Here is an 18,918-nt window from a genome sequence, read left to right as displayed (position 1 = left end):
TCAGGAAAAAGAAAACTGGCGTTCTATGGATCGGAGCGTGAGATGTCAGATTCTTTAATCGGGCAGGTAGGTTAGAAGAAAATTTAAAAAGGGAAATGGATAGGTTAAAGTTAGATATAATGGGAATTAGTGAATTTCGGTGGCAGAAGGAACAAGACTTCTGGTCAGGCGAATAAAAAATAAAATAGGGGTAATGCAGGAGTAGGTTTAATAATGAATAGGAAAATAGGAATGCGGGTAAGCTACTACAAACAGCATAGTGAACGCATTATTGTGGCCAAGATAGATACAAAGCCCACGACTACCACAGTAGTACAAATTTATATGCCAAATAGCTCTGCGGATGACGAAGAGATTGATGAAATGTATGATGAGATAAAAGAAATTATTCTGATAGTGAAGGGAGACGAAAATTTAATAGTCATGGGTGACTGGAATTAGATAGTAGGAAAAAGAAGAGAAGGAAACGTAGTAGGTGAATATGGAATGGGGGTATGAAATGGAAGAGGATGCCGCCTGGTAGAATTTTGCACATAGCATAACTTAATCATAGCTAACACTTGTTTCAAGAATTATGAAAGGAGGTTGTATACGTGGAAGAGGCCTGGAGATACTGGAAGGTTTCAGACAGATTATAAAATGGTAAGACAGAGATTTCTTTCACTTGACTTTCAGTCGCAGTAAAGATTAAATAATATTAAGAAATCATTTTGGTACTAGAAAATTTCCATTGTATGTATTACACGCCCAGACTTTATTTTTTTTTTTGGAGGGGTGGTGGTGGTTAGGCGTCCTTTCCGCTCCCCCCTACGAGCAGTTCTGGCTACCCGCCCGTTTGTTCGAGAAATTCACTGAAATTCATTAACATGAGAATAGTTTTAACAAGGAAGAATAAAGCCTCAAGATAAACGGATCGTGGAGTTCTGTGCCGCAGCGAACGACCGTTGCAGGTAACAGGGGACAACCATAGCGGTAATGACGGGACTTCAGGCGTTGCGTTGGCGTGGCGGGTATAATAACCTGCGGCCGCCGTCTCGACTCCAGTCCTTCATCAGTAATGGAGCATAAATCTCTGGCACTGACAGCCACTCGTACTGGCGAAACGTCCGGGAAATCGTTAAAGAAACGACGTTCGAAAATCCCGAGACGAAAGCCAATAGGTGGTACACGAGAGCCTCAAGAATTTTGTTGTCGAGTGGCCTCCCAAGAATCTCAATAATTCTGAAGGAAAATCAGGTTTATACAGGCACTATTAGGTCACTTTCATTGGCGTAACCGGTTTCGAGATTTTCATTCTGATGTCGTTAGTGGATCATTTTGTCGTATAGCCGGAAGTAGGACATCAAAGCGATACAACAGTACAGCTGAACGTCCTACTTTTCGCTGCTACAGTCACTAATGGACATCCACATTCTTCCGTTCAGAATGGCTGTGTCGTTCATTATCTTCTAGAAGTTTATTAACTAGTTTATACTTTTTATGTATTTATTTTATTACCTTAAGAACCCCTCTTAAATGTATCCTGGCATCTTTTTAAGAGTTTTCTTTACGAGTAACGTTGCACTGAACCTGCAGGTAACGACTGAATTATGAATAACCAACAATAATAACTACTAGAACTTTTCATTGAAGACTGTCTTGACAGCATAAAGTGATTTACTTTTACTCTAAAAGGTGAGTGGTTTCGATCTGTGTAAGATCATCTTCAGATCAGTTACTCCATGATGACTATTGGAGACGGTGAAACGGAGCAGGAACCGTTCTGCGAAGGCGTGAACATCAACTGTTCCAACAGCCATCATGGAGTAACTGGTGTGCAGATGATCCCTGGCAGATCGAAACCGCTAACCTTCTAGGATAAAAATAAATTACTTTATGGCGTCAAGACGGTTTTTTAATCAAAATTTTTATTAGTGCTTTTCGACTGCTGTTCTTTCCATGAACAGTGCTTCAAAAATTTTAATTAATAACTATAGTTTTTTGTGGTATATCTTGGGCCACCCGGTTAGCCGTGCGGTACAACGCACTGCTTTCCGGGCGGGAAGGCGTGCCGGTCCCCGGCACGAATCCGCCCGGCGGATTAGTGTCAAGGTCCGGTGTGCCGGCCAGTCTGTGGATTGCTTTTTAGGCGGTTTTCCATCCGCCTCGGCGAATGCGGACTGGTTCCCACTATTCCGCCTCAGTTACACTATGTCGGCCATTGCTGCACAAACACTTTCTCCACGTACGCGTACACCATAATTACTCTACCACGCAAACGTTGGGGTTGCACGCGTCTGGTGTGAGACGTTCCACGAGGGGTGGAGGGGGGGGGGTCCACTGGGGGCCGAACCGCACAATAACCCTGTGTTCGGTGTGGGGCGGCGGTGGGGTGAGGGGACTGCTGTAGCCTGTTGTGGGGTTGTGTACCACTGAGGGCTACGGCGGGGACGAAGCCTCTCCGTCGTTTCTAGGTCTCTAGTTCCACGCAATACAATATAGACTGAGCTATTCCCAGGTCATTATATAGGTTATGCAGAGTCCGTCGTTCCTTTGAAGTTGTCTGCAGAACTTACAACAGCAGGAAAGTGCCGAATTCGCAGGACAGCCGCTTGCTACTGATTCCCACTAACAGCTACACGTTGGACTCTGCGGTCACTGAGCAGTGGTGTAAGCTGTTCCTCAGGTTTTCCATTTGTGTATTTAACACTGTCTTTCTGTTCTAACGTCCGCAGCTCGTGGTCTTGCCGTAGCGTTCTCGCTTGCCGCGCACGGATTGCCGGGTTCTGTCCCCGAGGGGGGTTAGGGACTTTTCCTGCCTCGAGATGACTGGGTGTTGTTGTGTCGTCTTCATCATCATCATCATCATTTACCCTCATTACGGTCGGAGGAAGGGAATGGCAAACCACCTCCGCTAGGACCTTGTCTAGTACGGCGGTGCGGGTCTCCCGCATCGTCCCCTACGCTCCTCGGAGTATGGGACCTCATCATTATCTATTCTAATTCAATGAGACATGCGCCTTTGTCGGTCACCAAGAACAGTCATTTTTATGAAAGGTAAATGAACTGATATGGTTTACCATTTTCATCAATGATTTCCTTGTCGTTTTGATCAATTTAAATAACGCATGCAGACATGTTGATTTGACTATTAGTTACAATACAGAATTCGGAATCTTTTATGTCCATCTTTTCTATGATTTAGTCGGATTCCCTTGTCACTGACTTTTTCAGCATAATTTTTTTTTGCTTGGCACTGATAATAAGAGTACAAGTGTTATGCTCAATTAGAGGCGGTTTAAAAACAAAACATCTGACTTCTTTCTTGCATTCGGATTCTTACCAAATTTTTCTCATGTAGTACATCTGAAATTCATAAGCCTCATAGCAAGGATTCTAGCTAGACAGGTGAAAAGCACACTGCACCTAACGAGTGAACGCACGTTGTTCACAGAAGGTCTTATAATGTTTAATTAAAACCCATAATGACTGTGTAAAATAGCACTTATAGGCGGTTATTATTTTATTCCTGTAATATCAATCCTGAAAGCAAAGGCTCCACAGGAAATTTTGAAACGCTTATTCATATCCTGCAATGACTCTTCGGAAACGTTCAAAACGGTTAAGTTCAAGCGAAAAAGTGGTTGTCAAAACTGTATAGAAAATACTTACTTTCACGTTTCTGAACAGCTCTGAAGATGTGCTACACTACCCAAAACAGGTAATTTTGAGATAATAAAAGAGCGATCGACAGACAGGAAATATTTTCGAGAAAAAAGTGTTTGCTTTTCTTTAAAAATTGTTGGTAAACATAGACTTTCCAATGAATCTTATCCGTTCAAAAACAGCACTTTCCATACGTAATTTTCATTAAATGCCTACATTTGGCCATCAGTTAATTAGCAAAAATAAGGCATATATATAAGAACCACAAAGAGCCGAAGAAATAAACCTTTATTACTATTCGTTTCGATCAACCGATCATCTACTTACTTCACTTTATGTTACGGTTCGTTGATCGAAACTGGTAGTGCAAAAGGTTTATTCAATCAGTTCTTGGTGGGTGTTAATATGACTTGTGTTAATATTTACGAGTTATGCAGCACCACCTGCACAAGTTCCTTTTTAATAAATGTGTTCGGGAACGTAATCAGAGACACAGAAATGAAATGATAAAACAAAATGAAACTGGAAATTTTTCAAATGTACAAGCGACAATATTCAAGTCATTCTCAGTCCATTCTCGCGACCATCAACGTACGAAGCGCCTAGCGCGCTGTGTCCGACGCTGCGCCAAGACACATCAAATTCCGCGATCGAAATATCCAAGGGTCATACTGTTACAGTTCAAGTACAGTGAACCGCTCACAAGAGCTGTAAATTGTATGAGCAGCGACCGGCGAGCCACGTTAACAGTCACACAGCACTCCAATAGTATAAGCGGGTGGTTCAGACAAGCCCCAGTGAGTCTAACTGACCCAATTAGCGACACTTATTTATCGCTGCATACCTCGAGCATTCCCAAGACATGATATCATCTCCTGTATAAGAGTGAAGTTTATCATCCGTTAGAAATCACAACTACACAATTTCCTCTAACCCCATTTTTAGTGAACTCACAGGTATTACCGCTTTTTACACTAAAACCGGCTCTGTTCTGTTTCTCCAAGAATAATACAGAACTAGACGCATCAATAATTAAAAGTGCGTTCTAATCATTGACAGTGTTTCTTATTCTGTAACAACTTTCGTAAAATTACTTACTCAGCAGAGATTAAACCAAATTTTACCTATTTATAAATGATCCTGATAAATATTAAGTTTTTCACAAATTTCAATATAAGTTTTTAAAATCTTTGGTTATAGGCATAATATTATTTCAGTAGTTTTAATGTTGAGCGCCTTCAATGCTTCGAAAAAAGATAAATGCCTTAGGTAGTTACTGTTCTATTGTTAGAATTTTCCATGTAGTGGTAATTTTATCTCCTGAGTTTTACTTCGTCAAAAATTGCATAATCTTTCTAGAAACATAATGGTTCCTTCGCCTAGGAACATTCACTGGCATAGGAAGCTCTGTACAGGAGCCATTGCTTCATCTCTTACTGCCCGTTGGGGAACATCGACTGTCGTCCTCTCTCAGCGAAGGCCAAACTACAGCGACGAAATACGAGCCAGTCCGTTAATGTTCACCTGTTTTATATAAATCACGTAAATGTTCTCAACACTTATCGATCTTCAAAACCCACTAAAATCGATAATATTATGCATCCGCGAATGTATAACAAAATTACAGATCCATGGCGAATCTAAGTATGTAATTGTAAGGTCTCTTAACGATAAGCGTTAGGACGAATTAAAAACTTTTCTGCATGTAAAATTAGAAATACATATCTTTCAATAAATAGCTGGCATTTGTGTGTGTGTGTGTGTGTGTTTGGAGCTTATGGGCGCTCAACGCCGAGGTTATCAGCGCCCTTATACTCATTAAAATAAACGAATGTAAATAAAATCTCTAAAATTGTTGCACACAGTAAGGAGGAAATCCATAAAATGACACTCATTTCTCCAATCTCACTGGCGTTGAATCACACAATCACTCTACTTCGCACGCCTGAAGACGGCTGAGAAAGGGCGGAAGGTATTACACGTAGCATTAAAACAGATGTAAAACCATCGAAGAGCTAAATGAAAGACACAGGGAAATGTAACTGGCTGACAACTTACAAAAACACGGGTGAGTCACCCTGTTAACACATTAATAACAACTCCCTAAAATTTTCGGGAACAAGTTAGATAGCTCAGAAAATCTTAAAAGCCGCACCACGTTCGTTTGAACGTCACTTGAAGTAGAGGGAAGACCTGCAGGCAAATCTGCCGGTGCCCTCTCGTCCGAAAACAAAACAGAGTATAGTAAAACGTGATGCACAGTGATCTGTTCGGCGCAAGCATCACACACTCGAGGGACTTCTCTCCGGATCAAGAAGCCATGGGCCAGAGGACTGTGGTCTACGCGAAGACGAGTAAGTACGAAATCACCCCGTCTTCGTGACTGGAAGGAGGTACGCCACGGCCGCGTAGTTGGATTTGCCAGTCGCAGCTTGTTACCTGCCACTTCCAGCCACCCGTCTTCCCAACGACGCATGACTCTAGCTCAACGGCGAGGTGAAAGCATGCAGGGGGATGACACACCGAAATAAATGAGGATCACGACACGCCTCCTTGGCTGCTGCATCCGCCCTTTCATTCACCGCAAATAGCCGGCTTCAGTGTTCAGGTTAACTACTGCAAGAAGCAGTGTGTAAATAAATAAATAAATAAATAAATAAATAAATATATATATATATATATATATATATATATATATATATATATACAACTGTTTCTGAAACTACTGAATCTGCGTGTCACATTGAAATTGGTTTAAAAAATAAGTGCCGTGGTGTTCCAGACTTGCAGTTTTCTTCAGTGGCAATCCCATAAGATATCAGGTCTTTAATTAGCAGAAACTTTTGTTTTGACTAATGCTTAAGCAACATCGACACAGTGCTAAATGTGAAATTGCAAGGCTGTTACATCCAGGTACAAAGCTGAAACTATTAACTTTTTAATTCAAAAGGCAATACGTAAAAGAAAATAAAGGTAATCAAGTACAGGATAGTATGAAGAATATGTATTGTAAAAGAATTGTCGTAGCTGACAGGAAAGAATTAGTGTGGTATCAGACGATAAAGTGGAGTACCATTCCTGGCGCTTCCGACAATGTGATGAATTACTATTCTTTAACTACTCATATATTTAATATCTCTGCAGATAGTTTACAATGAAAAAAATGATTCAAATGGCTCTAAGCACTATGGGACTTAACGTCTGAGGTCCCCTAGACTTAGAACTACGGAAACCCAACGAACGTAAGGACATCACACTCATCCGTTACCGAGACAGGATTGGAAACTGCGACAGTAGCAGCCGTTTACAATGAGACAACAGCAACTTGTTAAAAGAGTGTGACTACATAACGCCATTATCTGCAGTGTCTAAGTAATAATGTTCATTAAGGAACACCAGAAACGTGCTGCTTCAGCTTCCACAAGTCGTTCGGCCATAGTGAACAGTCCGACTTCCGTAACATTAGGTACACGTTATCTGTTTCTGTCATCACCGCCAGTGTTAAGCACTTGTGTGTCGTTATGTTCTACTCTGTTTATAAGTTCTGCTGTGCTCTTCTACTCTGGATACGAGGTGATACCCTTTTCTCTACAGCAGATCATCCAAGAGCGGTCCCCGCACATGATGGCTGGGGTTAATCAGCAGGCGGCTGCGTTGGCGCAGTGTCCATTCTCCCAAAATTTTTTCGTGATGGGCACTGTGGCCCATGAAGTTGAAATCGGCATCGACGCGTCACAGACAATTGAAAATATCACCATTCCTCTGGGATCAGCCGTTCTCCGAAGCTATGCAGTGGCGTTGTTGCTTTGATCATTACCCCACACCATTCACTACGTTGCATTTCGGTATAGTTTGGACATGATAACGTGTCCTCAATCTCTGCACACCAATTGGTGTACAGTATTTCTAGCTACACTGAAACTGATCTTTTGGGAACATTACTCAGTTCCATTACTTTGATCACTATCATGATGTTCGGCACACAACTGCAATGTGGTACAACTATTAGTGAGAACCGGTAGAACAGTATATTGTGCATTTGTCTTGAAAGGGTCAGATGGAAACGTTGGTGCCTCAAGCACGAGCAAAATGCGAAACAATTTTACGAAGCGGTAATAGACTTGTTTAACTCTATTGAACTTTTCGGACTTTGGTACACATTTCGTCATTTCCAAGAGACATTCTTGCCATTGTCTCTCTCGCAATAGCAACTTCATCACGTGAAGTCCCACTTTCTCGTCGCTTCCGTTTGACTCGCCTCAAAAGGGTCATCTGCTCGTCCACGAGCAACCAGAAGACACGTTTCTCCCATTTTCCAACTGGTTATTTACGAATCCACTACAACTGCTCCCGCCTTCAGAAGTCTCCTAGGATGTCAGCCTACAGACTGAGAGCAGATGTTTCTCTCCGATACGTGAACTCTTATGGCGCTGTAACCTGATGAGCTACTGACAGGGAATTTCGTGTTTTGTGTTAGAACGTTACTGGCGAATAATATTCAAGAGTAGTATCAAGTAAACCACGGCCAAGGGGCTATATCCGACCAGCGAAATCGTGTTGGGCACAGAGTAAACATCGTTTTTGACATGACACACGGAAAAAATTACAAGAGACTTTACGTGTTTTTCGTACAAAAAGTAAATTTCAAAACAACCAGGTAGAAAAAAAAAGACTGGCAGTTGTTATGTGGTCAGCAGGTTTCAGTGTTGATATCTGCACCGCGTTTACTTTTTCAACCACAGAGAAACAAGGGAACGTCATTGTTGCCTCGGCCTGCTCGATAACACAACATAACCTTCCCCGGCTCTGAATTTGTTCGGGGTCAGTCGCGCAGCAAACCGAGGTAGGCAGTTTGAAACCTACAAAAGAGTGTTTTGTTCAAGTAGTCATGTCTTTCCACCAAATGCTCTGCAGTCGTCAAAACACTGATCGAGTCTCAATCATTACCTTTCGTAAATTATCTGAAACGTTACAGCGGCCAGTGATTACATTTTTACGTAATGTTTAAGTTGAAATATTTGTTTAGGTTATTCAAAATAACAATGAAAGAATTTTAGTAAGCGGAAAATAGAAAAGTTCTTCATCTTTGACATCCAAATTTTCAGGCAGGAAATACCTGTTTCCCGGTTTGTGCCTCATTGTGGTCAAAAACTTCACACATCGTTGTCGGCTGTTAACACATTTTGTAAACAAGTTTAAAAATGCATGAATTTTCTTCTGTGTATTCACTCGTATTCGAGTTATATATCCTTTTTTGGCTACTCTGTATTTGGGTGTTACCAAATAGGATAATATTTCCAGAATTATGTGACAGCAAAGTCATCTGCGGGGATTAGCCGAGCGGTCTAAGATGCTGCTGACATGGACTGTGCGGCTGGTCCCGGCGGAGGTTCGAGTCCTCCCTCGGGCATGAGTGTGTGTGTTTGTCCTTAGGATAATTTAGTTTAAGTAGTGTATAAGCTTAGGGACTGATGACCTTAGCAGTTAAGTCCCATAAGATTTCACTCACATTTTAACATTTAGCAAAGTCATCTGGTTGCAGAACAACAACACTTTCTTATGTTATCCATCTTAACGACTGGAGGAGTGCTTATGAAAATGGTCGTTACCTCTCGTTGGCTTATAACGCCCAAATGTTGGGAAGTAATGCACAGCTACGCCTTTCGGGTGTCGAGCTCCTATCATCCGGATGTCTGCGTTCAAGCTTTCATACACACGTACCTCAAAAGCACGAAATAGTCATTAAATAACAACATAATAAAAATATTGGAGCATAATGTCCACGTCTTTACTGCAAAATCGGCAATACCTGATTTTCTTTTCAGTTTCTCCATACTACGATCCATTCAACGGATTTCTATATTGGTATCACAATCTGCTCCAAGTCACAATCTCTACCTTTCCGTGCACTGGCTGGTTCTGTATACAGCTGCAAATGATGGCATGGAGCCTTCAGCCACGCCATATTTGCAAGGGAAAGATGTTGCAAAGGACATTAATGCTATGGAGCGGCTGATGATTCATTGCAGTCAGTTGGAGCTCTATACTTGTTTGCATAATTAGTCGGCGTGTGAAAAGGCATATTTTGACTTGAAGCAGATGTAGCTGCTGTTACCACTACTGGTAAGGAGCACTCTGGTGAATGGGCGGTAGCACGGAGAAGCGAAAAAGAGAAGCAGGTGTTTCTGATTTTAATGTAGGACGCGCACTTTATGCCCGAATATTTTTATTGTGTTTTTACTTTTTAGCTACTTCGCGCATTTTAAGCGTGTGTGCACAAAGGATTGAACGCAGACAGCCAGATAATAGGAGCTTGACTCCCGAAAAGCGTAGCTTTGGATTACATTCTCCATACTTGCGGGTTGTATGTTAAATAACGTTAACGATGGAACAACTTTTTGTAGTAATGTTGAGTTATACACGTTATCTGGCTCTCTTATATGGCTATAAAAGCCTAGGGAGGTTGTTCTTAATTTTTGTCCTTTTGTAGATTCAGTATGTTCTTTTAATGAAATGGCTATACATGTTTCAATTTAAGGTACTTTCTTACAGCGATTCTAGCAAAAGAAAACGTTGAATTTTAATTTGTTAGATGGAAGGTATTTGGTACAGAATAATCTGTAAATGTGTGCAACCCACGAGATATTCAGGTTTCGGCAATGCAGGCCACGGATACTAAGATACCTGTTTTAAATTACATTTATTATATGACATCAACTCCTCCACAAAACACTTGATCCATACTTTCCATATTTTTATAGGGGAAAAAATCAGTATATTGATTAGAGCTCAAGTACAACTAAATTAGTACTGTAGTAGCGACCCAACTCAGCTCCGCACGGGTAGCACCCTGTAAGTATCTATGGTTGGACTACGTACGTAAGGTAGCGTTTCAGTTGTATACACAAACCAAGTAAAAAATGGATACATAAACGTGGAATCGAGTTATCTGTTAGAAGAAACTGTACCAAAATCCCTACAGTAATTCCTGTGATTAGTCTTCACATACAGACAGAAAAACACGACGGGAGACAAAAGTCATGGGACAGCGATACTCACATATACAGGTGGCGTTAGCTTTGCGTATACAAGAGATAAAAGAACAGTGCAGTGGCAGAGCTGTCATTTGTACTCATGTGATTCATGTGGCCGACGTGATTATGGCCGCACGACGGGAATTAACAGACTTTGAACGCGGACTGGTAGTTTGAGCTAGACTGATGGGGCATTCCATGTCGGAAATCGTTAGGGAATTCAATATGTCGAGGTCCGCAGTGTCGTTAGGGAATTCAATATTTCGAGATTCGCAGTGTCCAGACTGTGCCAAAAATAACAAATTTTAGGCATTAACTCCCACAACGGACAACGCACTGGTTGAGGGCCTCCACTTAACGACCGAGAGCAGCGGCGTTGTGTAGAGTTTTCAGTGCCAACAGACGTGCAACACTGCGAGAAAAATCTCAGAAATGAATGTGAGACGTACGACGGCCGTATCAATTAGGACAGCGCGGCGAAAGGCTTTAAGGGGCTTCGGCAGCAGACGACAGACGCGAGTGCCTTTACTAGCAGCACGACATCACGTGCTACGCATCTCCTAGGTTTGTTACGATGTCACTTGGATCATAGACGACTGGAAAACTGTTGCCTGGTCAGCTCGTTTCTGTTGGTATTAGCTGATGGTAGGGTTCGAGCTTGGCGCGGACGCCACGAAGGCATGGACCCAAATTATCAACAAGGCAGTGTGCAAGCTGGTGGTGGCCCCGTAATGTGTGGGCTGTGTTTACATGGTCCTCTAGTCCAGTTGAACCTGTCATTGACTGGAAATGTTTATATTCGGTTACTTGGGGACCGTTTGCTGCCATGGACTTCATGTTCTCCAAACAACGATGGAATTTCCATGGATGACAGTGCGCCATATCACTGAGCCACGATTGTTCGGAGTTGGTTTGAAGAACATTCTGGACAATTCGAGCGAGTGATTGGGCCACCCAGATCACCGGACGTGGTTACGTCGAACATTTATGAGACATAACTGGGAGGTCAGTTCCTACATTAATCCTGCGCAGGCAAATTATGGGTGGCTGTAGAGGCAGCTTGTCTCAATATTTCTGCAGGGGACTCCAGCGACTTACTGAGTCCATGGCACTACAAAGACAAAAGGAGGTCTGACACGATATTAGGAGCTATTCTATGACTTTTGTCACCTAAGTGTATGTGTAGATGGCAATTTCTGATAAAAGCCACATCTAGTTATCGAAACGTTGGTTCGATTTCCTACTTGACGCAGCCATCCACTGAGAAGAATGTATTCGTAGTGACTGCCAGTCTCAGTCCCTCTGACCAACACCGACTCAAAGGAAGGCCTCGGTGCTTGTTGGTGACGTCACGTCAGCTAGGCACGGCGAACGCCAGGTCTGTTGCAGGCAGAAACGCCTGGGCGTGCTTATCATTATAAATCTCTTATTTTTGGACAAAATTTTTGGTAGTTTTGGATTCTGCAGTTTTATTTAGGTGAAAGATTTTCTTACTATCATAAAGCTACAAATGAAGATCATAGTTCTGTATTACTAAATCCTGTCTAAACAAACGTTGATCAATATGAGAAGATGCTTTGCCCCATTGCAAGCTTTGGAAATTTTATATTCAAGTAACTATATTTACGTGATCCACCCTCACAATTAACTCGTTTCTTTTATTTATTTATTTTCGTTTGACATCGTCACTGGAAATGTGAACTAATTTACATGTGTAAATGTCCAACTGTTGCCAGTCATTATATTACAGTCGTTTTCAACGAAAGGAATTCTAAACAGGAAACAAAATAGCTTCATACATGGAAAATATTGCTGAGCTTAAACTTTTTTAAGCATGCACATTACAAAAGATTAATATTCCCCTCTTGCAACTGAAAGGAGAAACCTTATAAGATAAAAAAAATTACTTGATAAATCAACTATCTCTCTTTTGCCTCTTCTTCTGTCCCCCACCCCCTCCCCCAACGTGTACAATCGCAAGATATTTCATTACCATTCAGTGCCCCTCACCCCATAGTCTACCAAGATACCTAAAGAAGAGCCCCAATATGTTCACAGTTTCCTGTAAAAGCAATCCAGTACAAACGTAACTGCCTCAGATTTACGAATAAGGTAAATAAGCACGAATTCTGTTGCTGCTGGACCATGAAGTTGTTTTTGTATGTCAATCCGTAAAACAGGTGGAAATTTAAGTTCAGGAGTACACTATTTGTTAAGAAGTGTAATGAATTGCACAATTAATTGATTGCAGAAATCTCTCAGAACAACGTGTGTTGGTCAACTACCGCCAATAGTTTCACATTTTCCTGTGTCAGAGAGGGAGACGCCAACATTATGAGTATGCCTGCAACAGACCTGGCGTTCGCCGTGCCTCGCTGACGTGACGCCACGAACAGGCGCCGAGGCCTTCCTTTGAGTCGGTGTTGCTCTGACACGCTGTGGTCCCACACAGAGAGTGAGAGAGTGCCGGCCGCGGTGGTCTAGCGGTTCTGGCGCTGCAGTCCGGAACCGCGGGACTGCTACGGTCGCAGGTTCGAATCCTGCCTCGGGCATGGGTGTGTGTGATGTCCTTAGGTTAGTTAGGTTTAAGTTGTTCTAAGTTCTAGGGGACTTATGATCTAAGATGTTGAGTCCCATAGTGCTCAGAGCCATTTACAGAGAGTGAGAGGTGTCTGTGTCTGTCTGCTGCAGTGTGCGGCCGGCCCAACCGCCCAGCCAGCCGGCTGTCCGGGGGTGTGCCGCTGTCGCCGTCGGAGATGCCGTGGCTGGCGCTGGTCTACGCCGGCGAGGACAACGTCACCACCGGGTCGCTCATCAACAACAGATACGTGCTGACCGCCGCCGCGCCGGTACAGGGGTAAGCGGCGACACTCTCATTACGCTCACTGGCCGCACAGCTGCTGTTTTCCTTGTAAAGTTTTCCCTTCCTAGGCTTATCTTTAGCTGCAGCTAAACAGTACCACATACAACCATCATTTTGAAGTTTTATTCTCCTGTGCATGTAAGCAGGGATGGCTAGAGGACAAATGTAAGGATGTAGAGGCTTATCTCACGAGGGGTAAGACTGATACTGCCTACAGGAAAATTAAAGAGACCTTTGGAGAAAAGAGAACCACTTGTATGAATATCAAGGGCTCAGATGGAAACCCAGTTCTAAGCAAAGAAGGGAAAGCAGAAAGGTGGAAGGAGTATATAGAGGGTCTATACAGGGGAGATCTTCTTGAGAACAATATTATGGGAATGGAAGAGGAGGTAGATGAAGATGAAATGGGAGATAGGATACTGCGTGAAGAGTTTGACAGAGCACTGAAAGACCTAAGTGGAAAATAGGTCTCGGGAGTAGACAACATTCCATTAGAACTACTGACGCCCTTGGGAGAGACAGTCCTGACAAAACTCTACCATCTGGTGAGCAAGATGTATGAGACAGGTGATATTCCCTCAGACTTCAAGAAGAATATAATAATTCCAATCCCAAAGAAAGCAGGTGTTGATAGATGTGAAAATTACCGAACTCTCAGTTTAATAAGTCACAGCTGCAAAATACTAACGCGAATTCTTTATAGACGAATGGAAAAACTGGTAGAAGCCGACCTCGGGGAAGATCAGTTGGATTCCGTAGACATCTTGGAACACGTGAGGCAATACTGACCCTACGACTAATCTTAGAAGAAAGGTTAAGGAAAGGCAAACCTACGTTTCTAGCATTTGTAGACGTAGAGAAAGCTTTTGACAATGTTGACTGGAATACTGTCTTTCAAATTCTGAAGGTGGCGGGGGTAAAATACAGGGAGCGAAAGGCTATTACAATTTCTACAGAAAGCAGATGGCAGTTATAAGAGTCGAGGGACGTGAAAGGGAAGCAGTGGTTGGGAAGGGAGTGAGACAGGGTTGTAGCCTCTCCCCAATGCTATACAATCTGTATATTGAGCAAGCAGTAAAGGAAACAAATGAAAAGTACGGAGTAGGTATTAAAATCCATGGAGAAGAAATAAAAACTTTGAGGTTCGCCGATGACATTGTAATTCTGTCAGAGACAGCAAAGGACTTGGAAGAGCAGTTGAGCGGAATGGACAGTGTCTTGAAAGGAGGATATAAGACGAACATCAACAAAAGCAAAATGAGGATAAAGGAATGTAGTCGAATTAAGTCGGGTGATGCTGAGGGAATTAGATTAGGAAATGAGACACTTAAAGTAGTAAAGAAGTTTTTCTATTTGGGGAGCGAAATAACTGATGATGGTCGAAGTAGAGAGGATATAAAATGTAGACTGGCAATGGCAAGGAAAGCGTTTCTGAAGAAGAGAAATTTGTTAACATCGAGTTTAGATATAAACGTCAGGAAGTCGTTTCTGAAAGTATTTGTATGGAGTGTAGCTATGTATGGAAGTGAAACGTGAACGATAAATAGTTTAGACAAGAAGAGAATAGAAACTTTCGAAATGTGGTGCTAGAGAGGAATGCTGAAGATTAGATGGTAGATCACATAACTGATGAGGAGGTATTGAATAGAATTGGGGCGAAGAGGAGTTTGGGGCACAACTTGACTAGAAGAAGGATGTAGGCTGCAGTAGGTACTGGGAGATAAAGAAGCTTGCACAGGATAGAGTAGCATGGAGAGCTGCATCAAACCAGTCTCTGGACTGAAGACCACAACATCAACAACATGTAGAAAACAGTGGAAGTTTTACAACCGCAACTAGATCGTGTCCTAAACCTTTTGGGTCAAAGTTACAGAGATGATAAGCTTTATAATAAGGTAGTAATGGTCGGAAACGAATATTTAGTTTTGTTGATGACGAACAACTTATACCTTGTACCTTCACACATAAAGAATAGAGCCCAGTTAATAGTCTATGTCACAGGCATGAAACTAACCTAAAGCCTAGTTTACACGACGACACGGTTGCAGGCAATTGCGCTACCGGCCACTGCGCATGCGCGCCGCACGTTTGCGCAACTCGTTGGTGAAACTAAACACTTTCGGCGTGTTCCAACTTTGGCGATACTAGTTGCATAAGTTTGAGGTTATGTGAATTCGTAGAGTAGAAATATGAAGTGGGGAACGGAGAATAATGTTCGCTTTTTGGATGTATGTGCTTTCCATAGGTGTTTGTGGCATTTCAGTGATGATGATTACAAAAATAAGCAACATATTCAATATTCATCTATTTAAAACGTCGCTGCAGTGATCCCATTTACAAATGTTAGAATTTTGAAACATTGCCACTGTAAAGATGTCTCATCAAGAGGGTAGTTTGCAAACCATACTCTTCTTAATGCGGCCTGCTTCGAGTAATTATTGTTACTAATGTTAATAATAATTACTGTTAATGTTTATAATTATTGGTGTTAATGAAATAGCGTCATCACCAACTAAAACCGTATCTTACAGCAAGCCGATATGATATGATATGTAATTTCAGTTCTGCCGACAGTGCTTCATGCATTACAGTACATTTATTCAAATGGCTCTGAGCACTGTTAATGTTTATAATTATTGGTGTTAATGAAATAGCGTCATCACCAACTAAAACCGTATCTTACAGCAAGCCGATATGATATGATATGTAATTTCAGTTCTGCCGACAGTGCTTCATGCATTACAGTACATTTATTCAAATGGCTCTGAGCACTATGGGACTTAATTTCCGTCATCAGTCCCCTAGAACTTAGAACTACTTAAACCTAACTAACCTAAGGACATCACATACATCCATTCCCGATGCAGGATCCGAACCTGTGACCGTAGCGGTCGAACGGTTCCAGACTGTAGCGTCTAGAACCACTCGGCCATTCCGGCCGGCTACATCTATTCCTTATCGCATAATTAACTCTATTCAGAAGAAACGTGAACAGTTCTGGTGACATTCTAAGACAATTAAAAGAACTTCTTGCATCTTCCGTTATAAATTATTTCAGCAAGGATGCTAACCAACCAAGCTTACGTCTTTTCTTCATCCAGTCACGAATCGAAACACGTTTCTTCTACATCTAAATCTATATACATACTCCGCAATCCACCATACGGTGCGTGGCGGAGGGTACCTCGTACCACAACTAGCATCTTCTCTCCCTGTTCCACTCCCAAACAGAACGAGGGAAAAATGACTGCCTATGTGCCTCTGTACGAGCCCTAATCTCTCTTACCTTATCTTTGTGGTCTTTCGCGAAATGTAAGTTGGCGGCAGTAAAATTGTACTGCAGTCAGCCTCAAATGCTGGTTCTCTAAATTTCCTCAGTAGCGATTCACGAAAAGAACGCCTCCTATCCTCCTTTCTTATGTTTTTCTTGTGCGGCGATTTCACACAACAAGCTTTAACTCCATCACAACTCGTGCGACGTGCAGCTTCCAAAACTTTCATTTCAGACACGACTCAGGGACCCACAAAACGTCGAAACTGAAGTGTATACTGGTGTCGCCCTGTCTACAGTGACATATGAAACCACTTGCGTGCAACTCATTTCACGCAACGAGTGGCGCAACCCAATGCCGTCGTGTAAACTAGGCTTAAGAATGGGTGGTCCATAACAAGTTGAGTCCCACAAGGGTCGGTTCTAGATCCACTCTTGTTTCTAACCTACATAAATGATATAATGGCTTTAAAAGGAGATTCAAAAACTGTAACGTTTGCTGGTGACACAAGCATAGTAATTATGGGTCCAAACTCAACTGCAGTAGACACAGCACTGATGATAACTGAATAGGCTAAAAGCAGTTCACAGCAAACTGTTAAAGCATCATGCAGATTCAGGCAGCTAATAATGTCTTATCAGCATGAGAAGTAGACATTAATGGCGGTACGCTGAATGAAATTGACCATGTAAAATGGCCTGGGATTCTGTTGGATAACAAATTAAAATGATGTCAACACATAACCAAATTAACCAACAAGTTCAGTTTCTGCGTGTTGTGCCCTTAGAAGCCTCTCCCATTGTGTTAACTTAAAGACGAGAATACTTATTTGCCTGTTTTCACTGCTAGTTCTGTGCAATGATCTTCTGGGGCAGCGCACCTAAGGTAAATTTAATCATCAGAAATAAACGGTAAGAATATTGTGTAAGGCAGATAACTGTAAAACTTTCAGAGGCATCTTCAAGAGTCTTTGCATTCTTACACTCAGTTCCCCGTATATTCCCTTTAACGATTTTTGTACTGATAATAAAAATCAATCAGCTGAACTATGATTTCAACGACTGCAATACAAGAATGGTTTCAACGATCGCAATACAAGAAAAAAGTAATTTTCGTATGGGGTTTGCCTCTTTGTCTATGGTTCACAATGAAGACATGTACCCTGGTCGTAGGATACTCAATAAGCTGTCGTCTAACATAATGTATGAAATTGGAAATCCCTAAGCATTCGCAAGAAAATTAATCGCATATCTGATTAGGCTTTCTTTCTACAAATTATCTGAATATGTAGATTCAAGGATTGGAAAGTTCCTTTAGCTACGTGGCAGGTGGCAGTGTCAGCTGTAAAACTGTATGACGAGTACTAAATTGTAAATGAACTTAGTATTTACATAAATATGTAGCCACATATTTTCACTGTAATCTATAAACAATATAAAATGTATGTGTGTATGTATGTTTCACGTCTTCTCCTAAAACACTCGACAGATTTCACCCAAACTTGGTCCACATAGTACTTCCTGTCTGGAAAGAAATATTGTGGGTGTCAGAACCAGCAACCTCCTATTTGGGAAGGAATGATGACGTGGAGAGAGAAGGGAGTAAGAGAAGATGGACAGACTGCGAGAGGAGAGGAGGAGATGGATACAGATAGAGGAGAGGATGAGATGGAAACAGATAGAGGAGAGGAGGAGACGGTTAAGAGAGAGCGCTTACAACCGCTCGGTCACATCTTCTGCTCAGTCTTCATCCTCGGAACTAAGTGTCATACAGTGATATGACTAGCACATTCAGTGGTACATGTGAATACTGTCTGCAGTTTATTTTTCTCTTGTATACCGAAAACACTGGAGACTTTATAGGGTACCGAGAGAAAAATAAACTGCGGATGCAAACCCATGTCCGAAACTACACTACTGGATATTAAAATTGCTACACCAAGAAGAAATGCAGATGATAAACAGGTATTCATTGGACAAATATATTATACTAGAACTGACATGTGATTACATTTTCACGCAATTTGGGTGCATAGATCCTGAGAAATCAGTACCCAGGACAACCACTTCTAGCCCTAATAACGGCCTTAATACGCCTGGGATTT

The 18,918-nt window shown here is 41.9% G+C and overlaps 1 protein-coding gene across 2 annotated transcripts in view; it reads left to right on the top strand.

Moving 5' to 3' along the window:
• LOC126187757 (trypsin-3-like) overlaps positions 1 to 18,918 on the top strand; it is a 194,664-nt gene that overhangs the window by 134,050 nt on the left and 41,696 nt on the right. For both annotated transcript variants that reach the window (XM_049929018.1, XM_049929017.1), the window contains exon 4: positions 13,371 to 13,536. In XM_049929018.1, the coding sequence (XP_049784975.1) occupies positions 13,371 to 13,536 (166 nt within the window). The remainder of the gene's footprint in view (positions 1 to 13,370; positions 13,537 to 18,918) is intronic.

The sequence above is a fragment of the Schistocerca cancellata genome, chromosome 5, assembly GCF_023864275.1.
Source record: "Schistocerca cancellata isolate TAMUIC-IGC-003103 chromosome 5, iqSchCanc2.1, whole genome shotgun sequence".
NCBI classification, from domain to species: Eukaryota; Metazoa; Arthropoda; class Insecta; order Orthoptera; family Acrididae; genus Schistocerca; species Schistocerca cancellata.
This window is presented reverse-complemented; position numbering and strand designations above follow the sequence as displayed.